This window comes from Neophocaena asiaeorientalis, unplaced genomic scaffold (assembly GCF_003031525.2).
Source record: "Neophocaena asiaeorientalis asiaeorientalis breed wild unplaced genomic scaffold, Neophocaena_asiaeorientalis_V1.1 scaffold64, whole genome shotgun sequence".
NCBI lineage: Eukaryota > Metazoa > Chordata > Mammalia > Artiodactyla > Phocoenidae > Neophocaena > Neophocaena asiaeorientalis.
In genome coordinates this window covers 2,440,506-2,460,929 of record NW_020185334.1, presented here as the reverse complement: position 1 = coordinate 2,460,929, position 20,424 = coordinate 2,440,506, and the positions used below count along the sequence as shown (strand labels likewise).

At 39.8% G+C, this 20,424-nt stretch overlaps 1 protein-coding gene across 2 annotated transcripts in view; it reads right to left on the bottom strand.

Moving 5' to 3' along the window:
• Nucleotides 1-20,424, bottom strand: part of TASP1 (taspase 1) — a 235,488-nt gene that overhangs the window by 108,988 nt on the left and 106,076 nt on the right. For both annotated transcript variants that reach the window (XM_024735456.1, XM_024735457.1), the window contains one exon: nucleotides 19,671-19,749. In XM_024735456.1, the coding sequence (XP_024591224.1) occupies nucleotides 19,671-19,749 (79 nt within the window). The remainder of the gene's footprint in view (nucleotides 1-19,670; nucleotides 19,750-20,424) is intronic.

The window sequence follows — 20,424 nt, the reverse complement described above, 5'->3', positions numbered from 1 at the left end:
CTTTCACCTTGTCATAATTGCTGCCAAAAGTGTGTTTTTATAAGCATGGAGTTCTAGAATGGTGGCTTCATGGGGCAGAGAGAAAGATATGTGTTTTGTACAAAATAAGTACATTCATATGTTTAATAAAATAGTTCTACTATTGCAGTAACTTGTAAAAATGTTATTTTTTTACACTGTAATAATTAATACTTTATCATCTCAGCTAATTCTGAGATAAGTTAATGAGGTGTAACATGCAAATAAAAGTTCTATAACTGCTTTAAAAAAAAAAGAGCAAACAGGATAGCAAAAGAAAGGATCAGTGAACTTAATAATAGTCATAATAAATTATCCAAACTGAAACATAGAGAGGTAAAGAATGACTAAAAATGGAACAAAGCTCTCCATATCTACAGGATAATGCATACAATGACAATCCCAGAAGTAGAAAAGAGAACAGGACAGAAGAAATATCTGAAGATATAATGGTTGAGAATCCTCCAAACTTGGCAAATGACATTAACCTAATAACCCAAGGAGCTCAGTCCAAAAAGGATAAACACAAAGAATAACAGATTTAGGGACATTATAATCAAACTGCTGAAAACCAAAGATAAAATATTAAAAATAGGCAGGAAAAAAAAAGACATACAAGGGGACAACCATAAAACTTCTCACCAGAAACAGAAGGACAATGGAATGACATTTTTAATTACTGAAGGAAAAAACAGTCAATATAGAATTCTCTATGCAGAGAAAATATCCTTCAAAAATAAAGGGGAAATAAAGACATTTCTGATAGAATAAGATGAGAAGACTCATCACCAGCAGATCTGAACCATAAATATACTAAAGGGCATTCTAAGGAAAATAATACCAGCAGAAGACTGATGTTAGAAATAAAGAGTACCAAAAAGAGAAACCACTTGGGTAAATTATTTTTTAAAAAACTTTAAAGCTATTATGCATGTGTGGGTGTGTACTTGGGTGTGTACATGGGTGTAAATTTCTTTAAAAGACAACTGACTATTTAAAGCAAAAATAAATAATGATGAGATACTGTGGCATTTATAACATAATATTGACATTAAAATATATTCCAAGACCTCAAAGGGTGGGAAAGAAATAATGGATTTATACTGTTGAAAGAATCTTACATTGTTTGTGAAGTAATATATTATTATTCTAAAGCAGACTATGGTAAATTAATGATGCATGTGTAGTCTCTAGAGCAACCACAAAAAACATAATACACAAAAGTATAACAAAATGTTAATAGAGAAAAATAAAATGAAATATTAAAAATAACCCAAAGGAAAACAGGAAAAGAAGAACAGAGGAACAAAGGAAACAAAGAACAAATAGAAAACAAAAAGCGAGATGGTAGATTTAGCCCAATCATATCAATAATTACATTAAGTGTAAATGGACTAAACACTCCATGTAAAAAGGCTCAGATTATCAATGTGCATTAACTTTAAAAGGGGAGGGACCCAGTTTGTTTATAAGAAACATACTTTAATATAAAGACAAGATAGACTAAAAGTAAAATGGGTGGAAAACAATATACCAGACAAGCACTAAACATAAGAAAGCTGGTGTGACTATATTAATGTTAAGCAAGGTAAACATCAAAACAAAGAAGACTATCTAGAGATAAAGAATATTTTGTAATAATAAAAGTATCAATTTGTCAATACACAATGAAGTATTAAAAGTTAAAATTTTTTTTTAATTTTACAGAGCAACTATATGGACAAATACTACAGAAACATAATATTTAGTGAATGAAGTAAATCACAGAGGACCATATAATACCATGTTCCTACGGCTCAATAAAAAAAATCATAAAACTAAACAATATACTGTTTTGAGATACACACATATGTGATTAAACTTTTTTTTAAGCAAAAAAAAAAAAAAAAAGATACACAAAATTCAGGATTGTAGTTATCTACGGAGAAGATGCAGGGGTTTGGGAAAGAATAGAAGAGGATACAGTACTATTACTTGTGTTCATTTTTAAGCTAATGATAAGTTCAAGGAATGTGATTTCATTTTGTTTCATAACTTACATATATAGTACATTATTTTATATGTATCCAATAATGCAATTTTTAAAAACTTATTTCTTAATAAGAAAAAAAGATACAATTCGTCAATATCCACCAAAATCCTTAAAAATGGCCATTCCTTTTGAGTCATAAAGTATATTTCTAGGAATTTATGGTATACAAAAGCTATGTACAAGAAAATCACTGTTTTTAGAAAAGAAAAAAAAAACACCAGGAAATAACCCACTGGTCATTCTAAGAGACTAAAACCACCATAGAATAGAATTTTATGCAGCTATTTTAAAATAATTAAGTTACTATTTAAATCACTACCTTAAGAGTTCGTAAATTCCTAAACTGCGTAAGTTAAACTGGGGGTACTTACCTGGACAATCATGGATTGTCCAGCTAGGAACTCCATGAAATTTTTCTAGAATTGTGTGTACACTTATGCAGATAACTGTGTTCACATGAATGTTTCTAGGGAGAGAGTCCATAGCTTTTAGGTTCTCAAAGAGAATGATTACTCAAAAAAAACAGTTATTAAGGTAGTTAGTCTTAAAGATGGCTCCCAATGAACAAAGCTGCCCAGTATTCACACTCATATGTAATCCCCTCCCACGATGAATCTGGATTGACCCTGTGATTCACTTTACCTAACGCAATGCCAGTCCCAGGCCTAAACCCTAAAGAGGCTTGATAGCTTTTGCTTTTGTACTTTGAGTGTCCTGAGTGACCATGTAAGAATCCAGCTGCCTTGAGGCAGAGGCCACATTAGAGCAGGATTAGCCCTGATACTACATGGGTAGCCAGCAAGGTCAAAACACCCCAGCAAACCAGCTGAGTCCAACCTTCTGGTTGTGCCCACCAAACACCTGGTTAAACCACTATCTGAACGCAGCCACATGAGAATCCCCAAGCATAACCAGCAAAAGAACCATCCACTTGAGAACCAGTTAACACATATAATCATAAGAAATAAGAAAAGGGTTATTCTTCTAAGTCACAGAGTTTGGGGGTGATTTGTTTAACAGCAATAGGTAGCTAAACAGCTACACACTGCTAGTTCAGACTGAGTAACCTCACCTAAGAACCTAATATTTTGCAATATGATGGCTGAAACAAAAATCAGCAGCTATCCATCAGAGGATACATCACTCCCCAGCCCTCTGTGCAATTCCTGTCCATGCACACGCACACACACACACACACACATGACATTTATATAATAGCTTCATTGAGTAAAAACAACTTTACTTTGATTTCATGTACTTTATTTACATAGGTCCTTGTATTACACATAAATGAAACACAGATCAAGCATCTAACTTTGCCCTTATATTAAATGAGATGAAAAGAAGTAAGACCTGCACATGACCCCTCATTTAAAATATTACAGTGGTAGGGACTTCCCTGGTGGCACAGTGGTTAAGAATCTACCTGCCAATGCAGAGGACATGGGTTTGATCCCTGGTCCAGGAAGATCCCACATGCCACGGAGCAGCTAAGCCTGTGCGCCACAACTACAGAGCCCGTGTGCTGCAACTACTGAAGCCCGTGCGCCTAGAGCCCATGCTCCACAAGAGAAGCCACCGCAATGAGAAGCCCGTTCACTGCAATGAAGAGTAGCCCCGGCTCTCTGCAACTAGAGAAAACCTGAGCACAGCAATGAAGACCCAACACAGCCAAAAATAAATAAAATAAAATAAATAAATTTATAAAAATAAATAAAATATTACAGTGATTACTTATGTAAATCACTTTCCTTCCCTCTGAACTAAAAAAGAACAACAAAGTAGACTGAGGTTCCAAGAACACACATTTGAAAGGTATTTTATAATGCCAATAAAATAGCATTGTTTTATGTCATAGTAGGACGATTACAGTGCTTACTGAACAGAAATACTTTCTCTTTATTAATTTCCACAATAATCTTGCAAATGATACTTGAGAGGCACCCAGATTCAAGCAGAACCAGGAATCCTGTCCCAGAACCAAGAAGCAAAGCAGAACATAAACAATATGAAAACAGCCAGATCCCATTTCATCTATTCAATTTGAGTGAAATGAAGATATAAACAAACTTTGTGGTGGCATGGTGTTTTTTTTTTAATCTAACTGCATTTGATTTTTCAAAACAAAAACATCCATTTTCCACAGCCAGCTTTCTGTTAGCCAAAAATAATGGCAAGAGGCATAGCTTTGGTAAGGACAGATTTAAATGATAACTACATGTTTTTAACTCTCTAGATACCTACCTATACCATTTCTAGTACAACAACAGCTGATTACATTTCTATTTGGCCCCTCTACTTCTTCACATTTCTCTACTGTCATTGAGTGAAGTCTGTTTAGATTCTTTCAGCACTCAGGCACTGTTTGACTTTTCTAAACCTCAGTTTTCTCATTTGAAAATGAGAATCATTATGTAAAAAGTACTTAGCACAGTGCCTGACCATAGTAAATGCTCAACAAGTGGTCAGTTTAGCTGGATACTGGTGGTCACTCACACAGCATTTATTTCCTTCTCCGGTCCTAAGAGAATCCTGATCTTGCTCTGCTTTCCACCCCCACCCCTGCCCACAGTCATGAACATGACCTACCTAAGGGCATGTTCTGTGCCCATGACTGGTTCATGGGTAATCCCCTTTGTCAGTGAGTAGCTCAGGAATGGGCCTGTGACCCAACATTAGTCAATCAACAAAATGCAAAAAGTCAGCTGGGGAGCGTCTGAGAAGTGTCCCTCACTCCTAGAAGAGAGTTACACAAAGAGATTGTTTTTCCTTCCTCGAGAGATTTCATGTGATGAGTTTTTCTGGCAATGCAATAGCCATTCTGCCATCAGCCTGAAGAAGAGGCCAGCAATGATGACAGCATAGCAAGCAAGGGACATGGAGAACTGGATACTTGATGTCAGCAATGTAGCCTTGAACCAATGAACCCTGCAGTCCACCTACCTTGGAACCTCCTCCTTTGTGAAACCACTGCACTCCTTGTTGTTGAGCCAGTTTGAGTAGTGATTTCTGTTACCTAGAGCTCAAAGTACTCTAATTACCACAATCATGGAAGCGTGTGAAAACTTCAATGGATTTTATCAAAACTAAAATTAAACCACCCTTCTCTTTAGAGCAGAGCTCTCAGCATGAATATCTAAAGCTCTTAAACAAGCAGGAGCACTAGCCCTGGTTTTCCAACGTGGAACAATTAAGTCATTTTGCCAATCAGAATCTGTTTGACAGTTCTTCAAAATATGCAAAGGGTTACTGAGTTCAAGTCAACAGACATTTATTGAGTACCAACCATATCTTTAAGGCACCGGCTTCTTCCTCAAGGAGCTCTCAGGCTTTATAAAGGGGAACAACCATAAATGGTACATGCGCTACCTCATGGCACCACTGACCACGAAGGGAGTAAATCTTTGGACTGGGCAAGGGAAGCAGGGAGGGTAGGAGGGAGGCCGAAGAAAAGAAAAGACACTTGAGCTCAACCTTGAAGGATGAGCCAGGCTTTTCCAGGTGTCATAAGGATGGAAGGCATTCTAAACAGGAGCAGAAAGAGAAACATGCACTCTTTTCTCAAGAAATTGCACTAAATTGTTTACATTACAAAGACAGATATAAAGAAATGAAGTAAATGATGATATCTAGGACTTGCTAATGAGAATTGCCCAGACTTGAAGATCAAAATAAAACTTACCTGTGCAATGCACACAGTGAGTTCTGAAACATATCCGTGAACTTGATGACAGGGCAGGGTTTAACCTACAAAAGTTGTGCTGAGGAAAGCCCAGGGCTGTGCACAAACTCAAGTCTGTTGTGTGAATGCTTATTCCAGATGCAAACAGGCTACAACTCTAATGTGAAAGGCTCCAAAGAAGGAATTGCTACTAAGATATGAAATGAAATCAAAACTGATAAGACAAATCAGATGAATGAAGACATGTAAGACAAATATATGAAAAATATTTCCATTAAGAATATTATGTCTCGGACTTCCCTGGTGGTGCAGGGAATCCACCTGCTAAGGCAGGGGACACGGGTTCGAGCCCTGGTCGGGGAAGATTCCACATGCCGCAGAGTAAATAAGCCCGTGCGCCACAACCACTGAGCCTGTGCTCTAGAGCCCGTGAGCCACAACTACTGAAGACCGCGTGCCTAGAGCCCATGCTCCGCAACGAGAGAAACCACTGCAATGAGAAGCCCATGCATCGCAACAAAGAGTAGCCCCCGCTCGCCTCAACTAGAGAAAGCCCACATGCAGCAACAAAGGCCCAAGGCAGCCCAAAAATAAATAAATAAAATTAGCAGAATTCAATCAGAAGCTTATTATTCTATCATCAATATTAGTAAATAATGATTATTATGATAGATTATAACACATACAATTTACCAGGAAATTATGAAGAACCAAGAAAACTTTCTCATTTATGGCTAGAATACAGAGAAATAGATGGGGAAAACAGAACTCCTCAGTATTACAAAACATACAACACTGAATCCCAACTAACAGGAGGTGCAATGGTACAAAGTGATAACATCAATGATAATTAGCATATCTGTATGTCTCTCCTCCATAAAGAAAGATGCTCCAGTCCTGGTGGGAGCAGGTGGACACACCCTTCCAACCTGCTCCCTCCATTATGATTCCAGCCCAAGTCTGATTTCCAAGCCCGTGATATCCCATACCCCAAAACCGCCTCTGGAATGTACCTGCTCTTCCATTCAACGTTGGTCCATGCAGACCTGAAATGATGACTCTGGAATTTTAAAGAACTCTCTAATTCTTTCCTGTCTAACTCATATTTTTTTAAATGACTATCCATGTTTTCTACTAGCCAATGCTTGTTAAAAAATTTTTTTTCATCAAAGACAAATACAAGAAACAAGTAAATGTACTTTTTCATGATATGAACAAAACATTCTGAAAATAAAAATGTAAGGTATCCTTTGGTCATGATGTGTTATACTATGGGCTCAATCATGCTGTGATTCACTAATGAGAACCATGACATGTATTCAATAAAAAGCTAATAAAAATGCAAACTGACTGCTCCTACATTTTACACTGCAGTGTCTCCACGATTCAACAATAAATCTTTTGGCCCAAATTAACCAGCCACCATGGACAGAGCTGGTTAAAATAAAACACATTTGATTCAGCATTCTGCCTTTCTAACCCTTCTATCAGTACATTTTAGAGTTAGCAGGTTGTTTTATCCACTTCTGTTTGCAACACAAACTTGGTTAATTTTTATCAGGGTTAGGTGTATCCCAGATGAGTCAGGAAAGCTAATATCATTCCTGCCAGCACCATAATCCTGACTCAGTGGTCTCTAACCATGCTAGCCCATATGGTCACTCGTTAACTATCTGTTAAAGCTCTCAGGGATACCTAGGGTCAAGAATATATACCAGATCTCCTTAGCTTTAGATCCAACAGAACACGATGAGAGAAGAGACTGGTAAATTGTATGGGGTGAGTGTTATAGGCAAGGCACAGGTGGGGACAGCACCACTTCAGCCATCAAAATGCGTGTTCTGCTACTTAAAATATGATGTATGGACCTCAGCAATGGCATCACTTGGGAGCTTATGAAAAATGCAGACTCCCAGACCCACTGGATCATAATCTGCATTTTAACAGGTGATTCATACATACTAAACTTGAAAAGAATGGGTGTTTAATAAAAAAGAACCTGAGAAACTGTTTCCAAAGATACATCATTGAGATTATTATCCCAAATAACTCTCAGAAATAGAAAGCCTAAACGAAAGTTTGGGTCTGAACAACCATGTGCCTTACACTGAAAATGTCCAGGGAAACCTTAAGAGGAACCAAAGGTCCAGCTTCAAGCATCTGAGAGCCAAAGGCCTGAATTCCCTGAGTATCGTTTTTTCCTAACAGCTTGCAACATCAGACACACTATGTACCTTCAGAAAGTGATGAGTTATACCATGTACAACCTTCATAGCAACAAATTATCAATTTACAAAACTCAAAGTCAACATATTGTGCCTCACAGTCATTTAAGCTGGCAGGACTTTAAAGTACACACAAATCTGAAGTAATGCGTTGGAAATATATGATTTATGTTAAACAGTGTACTGGAATTTAAACATTCGTATGCTTCACCAAGCCCTATTCCCGGCCAATCAGTTCACTTATCAGCTTACACAGACACTTCCAACATATATTACCCAGCTAAATTTAATATTTAAAAAATTTTAAGACCTTTCTGTGTATTTTTAAAAATAAATCTTATTTCAAGTAAATCTCCTGAGCTGCAAAAATACCACCACCATCACAACAAAATAATACCCCAAACAGCCCTGTGCTATAAAAGGAGCTGCTGGTATTGAGAGAACTCTGCCTCTAACGAGAACCTTCTACAGAGCGAATGAAGATGGCAAAGCCACGAAGGCCTTCGGTCCAGTAAGGAACACGAAGCAGCGTGTCAGAAAGAAATTGTTTTTCTGCTCCTTTTGATGGGTTATGCTTTCAAGTCAGGAAATGAGAAACAGGTGTGCCAGAGGGCACACACAGCCTCACTCCACACTGAAAAACACGCGTTTTCAATTTGCAAACATGAAAGGGACTCCTGTTGAATGAAAGAAGAAATGAAAACCCAGCTCTGTTTCTGCGAACCATATGAAGGCAGCTCAGAAAGGCTTTGACAAGTTGTTCGACTTCCTCCCTCTCCGACTGACAGCAGGTAGTGCTCGACAATGGGAAGGAAAAGGCATTCTTTCAAGTGAGAACAATCAAAGGGAGAATTACATGAAGGATCAGAGTGCTGGCATTTTAACCCATCACTTGATCTTATGCTTCTGTTTCTACCATTTCTTTACCTTGGGTTTTAAAATTAGAAGTCTGTTCTTTCACCAAACAACAACAAAGCAATGCAAAATAAGTATCTGGCCAAAAAAAAAGCTGAGAAAGTACAAACATCAAAAGAACATCTTGGAGCTCACTTGATCCGTAGTAACCCAAGTCTACAGCATCTTTCAGAGAAAGACTGACTTTTCTTCATGATGTCCTGAGCTCTCCTGGGGCGCCAGAGACATTTCGGTGGCGATATGAGTGTCATGGGTGGTACTAAGCATAAAAGCAACGGGTTTGGGTGGGACTTTGGAGAGAGGGTGTGTGGCAGGAAGGGAGAGGTACTAATGGCGGCAACAAGAGTCAGGTGGCCAGATGCACTGAGGTCCCTTGGGGAGGCACTGTGGGGCACATCCCTCAGGTGTAGGATGGTGCAGGGCAGCAAGCCTTTTATTACAGCCAGTATTTCAATGTATTTCTAAACTGGCAAGAAACTTCCCTGTATCATCGAGTAAGGCCATAGATTTCATGTGCTTCAAGGACAAGGACTGTCTTTTTTATCACACCCAGACACTAGAGCACAGGATAAGAGCCTCTAAAATAGCTTGAGAGCAGTTACAAGTCTCCTTCCATAAAAGCAAAATGCCTGAACTCGTGTTATGTGGGAAAGACATCCTTCATACCCTTTAAAATTATGTTTTGAAGAATATATAATGAATCATAAAAATGTTCGTTACATAATATAAAGGGACAAGGACTAACAGAAGCTAAATGATATTGTCGTTTTTGTTTTATCTATCAAAAATCTACCAAAAAATATTAACACGCTATCACAGCATAGCAAAATTATCAGTTTCATTTTCCAATTTCTTTTCAATAACCATGTGTTATTTCACAATCAGGGGAAAATCTACTCATTGAAAACATCCAAGATACATGATAACCAAAGCTGTCACACTGAACTGGTTTCCTAGGAAATAACCTAGCAAAATTCAGAACCATCAGTGACCTTAGTTAACTAAAAAGCAGGAAATAATATATTAATAGTTCATCAGATATGAAGTGACTTAATGAGAGTAAGCAGCAGTCTTAGAATAGAACCCTCATCTCACATAACTAGTTTTGGGAAATGTGCTGGGAGTTTATCTACTCTGTTATCTGTAAATGAACAATATTTCTTCCCCACCCACACTAACCAATCAGTCCAAAGAGTCAAGTGCTTTTAAGATGATGATGTTTACAAATATATTAGGGTTTTATCTATGCTCACGTCTAGAAGTCATAAATCACATAAAAAGATTTCTCACAGTATCATTCCCAGCCCTACATATTAAAACCCAAATGATTTCAGCCTAAGTGGCTGCCCTCTAAAAATCTTGTCGAGTGTGAAAGGTTATGAAGTTTATTGTTTCATAAAGACAAGAAGCTTCTGAGAAGCCACACTGTCAGCCATGTAAGTGAGAAAGAGGACGGCCTAGGAAGGCATATAAAGGAGGCAGAGTGGGCTGAAGAGCCTGGATCCCACCCAGCAGAACTAACAGCAGCGTACTGAACCCCTTGACCACTCTCGCCTCTCTGTCTGAATCACCACTCATCATTCCAGATTGACCTCAAAGACGAAAGCTCTGTCTTCATCTATCTTCCAAAACAATGAGCATCTCCCTCCTCAAAAGGGTTCCCACTTCATACTAAAGGAAATTTAAATACTTAGTCAAGGCCATCCATAGAGAACCCAATAAGACCCCAAGTTAAGATCCGCACACTTTGCACTCAGCCCTCTTCTTCAGGGATCCTCTGTTCTCATCAGAACACACTGCTCTCAACCCTGCACTTACCTTCCTCTCAGCCCTGATTCATCTGGGCTTGACCTAATGCACTCCACCTGTTATGGATTGATTGTTGTGCCCCCCGGCAAATCCCTATGTTGAAGCCCTAACCCCCAAGGTGATGGTGTCTTTGGGGTGGTAATTAGGGTTATATGAGGTCATGAGGGTGCCCCCCAACCCATGATGGGATTAGTGTCCTTGTAAGAACAGGAAGAGAGACCAGAGCTTGCACCCTCTTGTGCTCCCTCTCTCCCTCCCTCCCTCCCTCTGTGTCTGTGTGTCTCTCAACCCTCTCTTTCTTTCCCTCTCTCTCTCCCCCTCACTCTCTCCCCACCATATGATGACACAGCAAAAAGCTGGCCAGCTGCAAGCCAGGAGGAAAACTCTCACCAGGAACTGAATCTGCTGGCCCACGAACTTGGACTTCCCAGCCTCTAGAACTTTGAGAAATAAATGTCTGTTGTTTAAGCCACACAGTCTATGGTATTTTGTTATAGCTGCCTGAGCTGACTAAGACACCAGCCCAATGTATTTATTTGTTCATATTCATTCACATCAATTCATTCAACAAACATCAGAGGCTCTATCTGATGAGCACCATTCACACATCAGTGAGGAAAGCTGAGGAAAATCCCAATCCTCATGCAATTTCATAGTAGAGTGGGGTAGAAAACAAAGATAAAATAAACAGATAAAAGATATTAATTGTTAGACATGATACATTCTGTGGGAAAAAATAAAACATGGGAGGGGGATAGGGAATGTTGGCTGAGGGAAGAGTTACATGTTTAAGGATGGGGTGGTCAAGAAAGATCTCAGTGAGAAGGTGAATGATCTGAATCAAGAGCTGATGAGGTGGGGGCAGGGGCATAAGATATGAAGGGTAGAGAGTTAAAGGGAAAGGAAGGACTCAGGCAAAGGCCCTAAGGTGGGAGTGTGCCTGGCATGTCTGAAGCATAGCAAAGCAGGTGAATGAGCAGGGGACGAAAAGCAAGAGCTGCAGCCTGAGGGGAAGGTGGGTAGCACCCTGTATAAGGCCTTGCGGGCCCTCAGTAAGGGCTCTGGCTATTCTGAGTAAGATGGGACACGCTGGACAGTTCAAAGAGGAGGTATGACACGTGATTTGAGTTAGGTTTGAACATATTCCTTCAAGAGTTGTTGAGAACTGAATAAAAGGGAAAAGGAGCAGAAAACAAGGGACTAGCTATGGGGCTCCTGCAATAACCCAGATTAGAGATGCAGCACATTGAATGTGCCGATAGAAGTGAATGTGCTAAGAAGTCATTGGATTTTAAATATATTTAGAGAGGAGAGTAGACAGGGTTTGTTGCTGGAGTGGATTGGGTGAGATATAAAAGAAAAGAGGGTCAAGCATGACTCTAAGATTTTGGCCTGAACCAATGAGAGGCTAGAGGTGCCATTTGCTGTGTGAAGAATCAGGTGGGGACAGAGAGGGCAATATCTTGCCTATTACATACACAGGTGGGGGCTTTGAACAAGCAGTTAAAAAACTGAGTTCCGGGGGAGAGGCTCAGGGTGGAGATAAAAATATGGGTGTCAGCATATATATGGTACTTAGCCACTCGACTGGATGAGAACACCAAGGCAGTGGGTATTCAAAGACAAAGAAAAGGTCAAGGACTAGGCCTCAGGGCACTCCAACACTGAGAGGTCAAGAAGATGAGAAAATTAACAAAGGAGACTGAGAAGCAGCAGCCAGTGAAGCAGGAAGAAGACCAGTTTGAGTTTGATCAAAAATAGTATTTCCGGGGAAGCAAGTCATTCAAGCAACTGTGTCAAATGCTGCTTACAGGACTAAGGGATGACACTGGCTTTTGGAGGTGATTGTTAATCTTGACAAGAACACGTCAGTAGAGTGGTGGAGGAGGACGCCTGACTAAAGTATATTTAAGAGTCAATGAGTGGAAATAACTAAGAAAAATAATAGACCGCGAGTACAGAGGGCTCCTTGAAGAGTCACCTTGAAAGTTGCTAAAAAAACAGGGAAGAGAGTGTTGGAAGGGAAGCCAAACCCCTAGGTGACCTGCACCCAGGGTCCAGAGTAGAACAGGGCTCTAATTCATGATAATCAAGAGACTAAGCCACCAAGAGCACTTGTGACATACACAGAGTACTAAGGAGAAATAATGGATACTCTTACAAAGGAAGCAGAAGCACAGATTCCTGCCTGCCTCCCCATCCCATCTGGGCCCCCAGACAGCAGTGACCACAGGGCACATGTCAGTGTCCCAGCAGTGGTGTCCCACTGGCTCTTGTGTCATGTGACTCGCAAGGAAGGCTGCATTGTGCCATCCTGACAAAGGAACCTGGGCAGGAGCTTTGCAGCACAGACTCGTCAGACAATCTCCCACAGAGGGGCAGAGGAAGACCTGTGGCTGCCTGTTAGGTGGAAGAATCAAGAAGGGGTGACATACCTCCCAGCCCTTGGGAAGGAGACTCCAATCACTGGCTCAGAAATATCAAAGCAGGAGCCTGGCCTCATTCTTTGCATTTTTTATCCCATCCACCTTTGAAGCTACTCTTAGCAAGCCGTGGCCACACCCTCAGTACTCTCTGATTTCTGGATCAGCCAAGACCTGGAAAATCAAAGAACCTAGAAAATCAGAAATCACTGGGTCTCCTATTGAGTAGCAGACCTTTCTCCATGCAGAAGCCTATGTCTTCTGATCTCTAGTCAGCTGCCATAAAACCCCTGGACTTAACTGTTTCTCTTTAAGAAAAAAACCAGACTGCACAGACAAGTAACAGAAGACCAATGCTAAGGTCAGCCAGAGCATAAACTTAATCTCTTGCTCGTTCCTCCTTCTGATCTTCTGATCCTCAATCCGCTCTTCCTTTCCATAGCCAGAAAAATACCACAGATGGATCTTACATTACACATCTGATGTGTTACTGAAAAATCATGTGTGAATCTGATTTTGTCAAACTAAATCAAATTTTAAAATGCTATTTAAAGAAATTCCATGATGAATAATCTTTTTGAAAAGACAAGTATCCCTCTAGAAGAGAGAAGAATCACATACACATTTCTCTTTTTTATTGAAATATATTTGACATATAACATTCTGTAAATCTAAGGTGTACAACATGTTAACTTGATACATTTATTTACTGTAATATGATTGCCATTGTGTGGTAATTAGCACTTCCACCACGTTATATAACTATTCTTTCTTTTTAATGGTTGGAATAACTATGTTCCAGTCTCTTAGCAAGTTTGATGGTTATAATAAAATATTGTCCATGCATATACATTTTTAAATTTTAAGTTGTCTATTAAGCATTTACTAAGTGCAAAGCCCTGTGCCAGGCACTCAGGAAACACAAATATACCCACAAGCCCCCTTTTCTTTTTTTTTTAAATTAATTTATTTATTTTTGGCTGCACTGGGTCTTCGTGGTGCACGGGCTTCTCGTTGTGGTGGTTTCTCTTGTTGTGGAGCACGGGCTCTAGGTGCTTGGGCTTCAGTATTTGTGGCACACAGTCTCAACAGTTGTGGCTCTCGGGCTCTAGAGCGCAGGCTCAGTAGTTGTGGTGCACAGGCTTAGTTGCTCCACAGCATGTGGGATCTTCCCAGACCAGAGCTCGAACCTGTGTCCCCTGCATTGGCAGGCGGATTCTTAACCACTGCACCACCAGGGAAGTCCTACAAGCCCCCTTTTCTCAAGAGCTTATGTCACCACTTAAAGAAAGCTTGAAACTAATTATTTATTTTCACAAAAAAGCTGAGAATAAGAAAAGCACACTTTTTTTCACATTTTAAATTTTTGGAAATTGGGAGGTGCACTGTAATTGATGGCATCCTCCCATGGCTGTCCTCTAGCTTGCAGCTGTGACACAGCCACCGCTGCCTCTAGAGGTCAGCTGTTCCCATTTGTTGACCCTTCGGTTGAGTTGTGTGCCATGTTGGAACTACGTGTTTTGAGTGTAACTGCCATTTATAATGTCTTCAAAAGGATTACGGTATGATACACGATTCAAACCAAAAGTGATTGTATACATAGGAAAGCATGGAAATAGCAAAAGGGCATGACATTGTTACCAGGGAAGCAAATATTTCTCGTTGGAAGAATACCCCCAATTCTATAGTTTCTTGTAAAGCAACAGCCATGTGTTAAGTGATGAGAAAGCCGTGTGTCATAATATAACTGGCAGTCTCTTTTTCCCTCTAGTGTATGTGTCTTACATTGGTATATTTTATTCTTGGATATTACAGTAAAAGTACAGGCAACAAAAGCAAAAATAGACAAGTGGGACTACATCAAACTAAAGAGCTTCAACATAGCAAAGGAAATAAGCAATAAAATGAAAAGGACACTTATGGAATGGGTGAAAATATTTATAAACCATACTTCTGAAAAGGGGTTAATATCTAAAATAGATAAGGAACTCCTACAACTCAATAGCAAAAAAACAATATTAGAACATGGGCAAAGGACTTGAATAGACATTTCTCCAAAGAAGACATACAAACGGCCAACAGGTGTATGAAAAAGGTGTTCAACATCATTAGTCATTAGGGAAGTGCAACTTAAAACCACAAGATATCACCACACATCTGTCAAAATGGCTATTATCAAAAAGACAAGAGATAGTCACTATGGAGAACAATATGGAGGTTCCTTAACAAACTAAAACTAGAACTACCATACAACCCAGCAATCCCACTACTGGGCATATACCCTGTGAAAACCATAATTCAAAAAGAGTCATGTACCACAATGTTCACTGCAGCTCTATTTACAATAGACAGGACATGGAAGCAACCTAAGTGTCCATCGACAGATGAATGGATAAAGAAGATGTGGCACAAATATACAATGGAATATTATTCAGCCATAAAAAGAAATGAAATTGAGTTATTTGTAGTGAGGTGGATGGACCTAGACTCTGTCACACAGAGTGAAGTAAGTCAGAAAGAGAAAAACAAATACCGTATGCTAACGCATATATATGGAATCCAAAAAAAAAATGGTTATGAAAAACCTAGGGGCAGGACAGGAATAAAGATGCAGACACAGAGAATGGACTTGAGGACACGGGGAGGGGGAAGGGTAAGCTGGGACAAAGTGAGAGAGTGGCATGGACTAATATATACTACCAAATGTAAAATAGATAGCTAGTGGGAAGCAGACACATGGCACAGGGAGATCAACTCTGTGCTCTGTGACCACCTAGAGGGGTGGGATAGGGAGGGTGGGAGGGAGACGGAGGAGGGAGGAGATATGGGGATATATGTATATGTATAGCTGATTCACTGTGTTATAAAGCAGAAACTAACACACCAGTGTAAAGCAATTATACTCCAACAAAGACGTTTAAAAATAAAAAAAAGACGAGATAAATGTTGGTGAGGATGTGGAGATATCTGAACCTGCATACACAGGTGGTAGGAATGTAAAATGGTTCAGTTACTATGGAAAACAGTATGAAGGTTCCTCAAAAAACAAAAATGGAACTACCATATGATCCAGCAATTCCACTTCTGTGTATTTATCAGAAAGAATTGAAATCAGGATCTCAAAGAGGTACCTGCACACCCATGTTCATTGCATCATTATTTACAATAGCCAAGATATGAAAACAACCTAAATGTCCTTGACAGATGAGCAAGAAAAGAAAATGTGGTATATCCATATAACGGAATATTATTCGGCCTTTAAAAGGAAGGAAATCCTACCGTATATGACAACATGGATGAACCCAGAAGACATTATGCTCAGTGAAACAGGCCAGTCACAGAAGGACAGACACTGCACAACTGCACTTATATGAGGCACCTAGAACAGTCAGACTCGTAGAAGCAGAGGGTAACGGTGACTGCCAGGAGTTAGCAAAGGGAGAAATGGGGAGGTGCTATTCAAAATTCATAAGGTTTCAGTTGTGTAAGATGAGTAATATCTAGAGATCCATACGTCAGCTCATTAAATCCTCATAAATATTAAGATAGATGCTATTCCTGTGGTACAGATAACTCCTTGCCAGGATGTCTCAGCCAGTGAGTGGAAGAATCAGAACAAGAACCTCCCTAGCTCGGCAAATTTCCAAGATGCCGGAACATTAGTCAGCGTTTGCAAGGTCAGCTCCTGCCCCGCTACGCTCTTCCCCACTCTCCACTCATTCCTCCCCGCCGTGATGAGAACAACATGCTGGAGTTTATCCCACAGGCTAATGACCACATCGCCTGTCTGGCCTTAGCAGAGCCCTACCCTGACCATAACTAACTATCTTCCCTCTGTCTTTCAATTATCACCTTCCAAGAACTATAAACCTAAAATGCAGGCCAGGTCTCTGGATTTTCTGCAGCAGCCTAAGGCACATGTCTTTTTTATTTTGACCAAACAGTTGCAAAATTCTGTGCTCCACCTTTCTTCTGACGTGGTCACCCAACTCTGCCATGTGTTTCCGTCGTCAACCTCATAGCAACAGCCCCAGGAGAAACAAGGGCGAAGCAATCACACAAAGTCCCACAGATGGAAGCAAATGGAGACTTGCTCTATTATCCTCAGGTTCTGTAGGCTGATGATGGTTAGTTCCTAAACTTAAGAAGGATATAACATGATGAGCTGGGCATCCAAGTTAAAAAGCTACACTAGATATCATAAACTGGAAACCTAAAGTTATCTTTAGTCATATAAAAAACTATCTTCAGTGGATACAAGATGGGCAAAGAAGGAAATATTCAAGGGGAAGGGAGAAAGACCTTAATTTTACAATTTTAACTTTACCCACCCACTGCCATCTACTTCACAGAATCAAATCTATAGAGATTTATGTGCTCTTATTTCACATCACCAAATTTCAAAAAGGGAGGTGGACAATCCCAAGGAGATTGAATTTCTTTTCCAAAGTGACACAGTGAGACAGACACTCATGATTCCAGCTTCAAGTAGAATTCAGGTCTCCTAACATTTAAATAGCAACACACCAACTCATGAACCACATACTGACCAAAATTAAAGTCAACACAACACATGATACCAACTGATATTCCTTTAGGAAAATAAAAATGGAACAATGAATTACCTATTTTAGACTTTGGTTTGTTCAAATACCACAATTTTCCATAGACATGGGCCATACTTCATTATGCACAAGCTAATTCCTAAGTATTATGTGTAAAGATTTTCATGTGCCAGCAATATTAAATTAAAAATGAACTCATATTACTACATTATGCTCATTTCTTCAAAATGGAGAGACTGAAAAACAATTTTTTGTCTATTATATTCGTATGGTTTAGATTCAACATTAATTTGTGTTTGGACTTCACCTGAGTGGCTCAAAATCACACTTTTCCACCAATGCAAATAATGGATCTGAGTCAGGAGGCTGCTACAACAGGCAGGCAGGAGCTTGGGTGTCTGAAATAACAGGGTCAGGTCAGTAGAAATGGAAAGAAGCTACAAATATGAGAATGGTACCAAGATTTCAAGTCTGACCAAATAGAATAGTGAAGGCAGTAAAAGAGAAAAAGAGTACAGGAGAAAGATGGCCAAGGCGTGGGAATAAGGAACGAGGTGTTCAGTTGGGCTGCTGAATCTCATGACACCCACAGGGATGTATCCGACAAGAAGGCAGAAAGAACTCAGGTGGACTTCAAGTGAAAAGTCCAGAGTAGAGATAGACGTGGAAGCCAATATGTTAAAAGATAACCGCTGAAATCATGAGAACAACAGCAATAATACCAGATCACCGAGAGGAAGCACACAGTGAGATGAAGAAAAGCCGGCAGAGGCCCACACTGGGGTCGTTAGCAATGGGAAGAGTCCGTGTGACGAAGGACAGAATGGAGCATGTCAGGGAAGCAGAAATACCCAAGAGAGGTTCAGGATATATTCTGGAGATGGAAAGAAAAGAGTGACCTGTGCCAGAGACCACAGAGAGGCAAGAGTGAGCGGGAGAGGAGGGCTCTTGGACTGGGTGGGTGGTCAGTGTGGTGGGACAGAAAACAACGTGGCAAGAAACTGAAGAGAGAAAGGAAGGAAAGGCAGCCCTGTCTACCGGCCTCCTGATAAGGCCTGAGGACGTCGGGGAGAAAAGCCTAGGACTGTAACTTGAGAGACAGCACAGCAAAGGGGATGAACCAATATTATTATGTCAACCATGCATATCAACTACATGAAGAGCTTCAAGTACGTCTGGCAAAAGCATATGAAAACCTGGGTCTAGACAACAACCATTCTGCCCATTAAAATCTACTCCCCACTAAAATATATTAAATAGATAACTAATGAGGACCTACTGTATAGCACAGGGAACTCCACTCACTACTCTGTAATGGCCTATATGGGAAAAGGATCTAAAAAAGAGTGGGTATATGTATACATATAACTGATTCACTTTGCTGTACACCTGAAACGAACACAACATTATAAATCAACTATACTCCAATAAAATTTTTTTTAAAAATCCACTCCCCCCAAACATACACTCACTCTCTCACGCACACACACACACACACACACACACACACACACACACCCCTAAATGAAAATGACTCTTCTAATACAAATACAAAAAAAGGACCTACATTTTATCAAAAGTGTAGATGCCATAAACTACACAGTTTGAAACACACCTTGTAAGTTTTATGTCAACATTTTACTCAAGAAATGACCTCTTAGCTTCTGAAATGCCTTGCTACTTTTATATCATTTTGACCTGAATTTGGTACTATCATGAGTCATTAATGAAAAAAAAATCCATTAAAAATACAATTAAATTTTAGTTAACTCCAAAGTTGTATTGAAAATGTTAGCAAAGCCTTTATACTCTATACTGTGATACTTACGTTATGAAACAATTCTCAAAAGCTCCCAAATATCAAAGATTTTTCAGGCATCAATGTTCTTTCCATGTGACGTCTTAGCACATGCTTTGTGTTTACATAAAAATATGGTTTTCAATCATTAAATGACCTACAAGGTTGAAGTTATGAAAAATGGTCATGAAAGCAGCAAATACCTGAGGTACTCACAGCTGTGGAGTAGGGATTATGAGCTCCAGTATTTTCAGCCCAGCAGCCACATCCATAAAGAGCAGCCTGGGAGGAAAAATAGATAAATACAATATTTTAAGATTATTATATGTAAGTACTAGCTTTCACCAGAAGACAGAAATCATACCCATCTAATAAAGCCTCATCTAATAATGATGTATAGCAAATGAGTGATAACCAGAGGTTGTATAAGACCTACCCAAACAATGGTTCTAACATTAACAAAACTATATTTTCAGCTATGTACTAATCTAAAATTTTTCAGAAAATAACAAAAGAAAGTTTCTTAGTCTCATCAACAGCAATTTTTTCCTTCCCTGAAAAATCTTCCCTCTATTGTAGTTTGCCAGGTGTTGCTCTTCTGGCTCCTTGAAATCACTGTGGTTGCCTTAAAATAACACTTGTCAAACTAGGTGTGAGTCAGATTTCTTGGGGAGCATGATGATAGGAACCTTGGTTCCCAGATATCCTGATGGTCTGGAGGTTGGCCCAGGGATCAGCATCATTAACCCAGGCCTAGGAGCCCAGAACGCGGGTGGTCCTCCTGCCACGCTCTAGCAAATGCTGCTTTAGGTTTTATTGCCTTTTCCCTGCCTCCTTCGGGATGGCACAACAGAACTGCAAACAGGTATACACCGAAGGGCCCAGTATCTGCTCACCACTGTGCTAGATTCTGCCAGATAGAAAGAAAGGAGACAAAAAGGCCTGTTCAAGCTAATT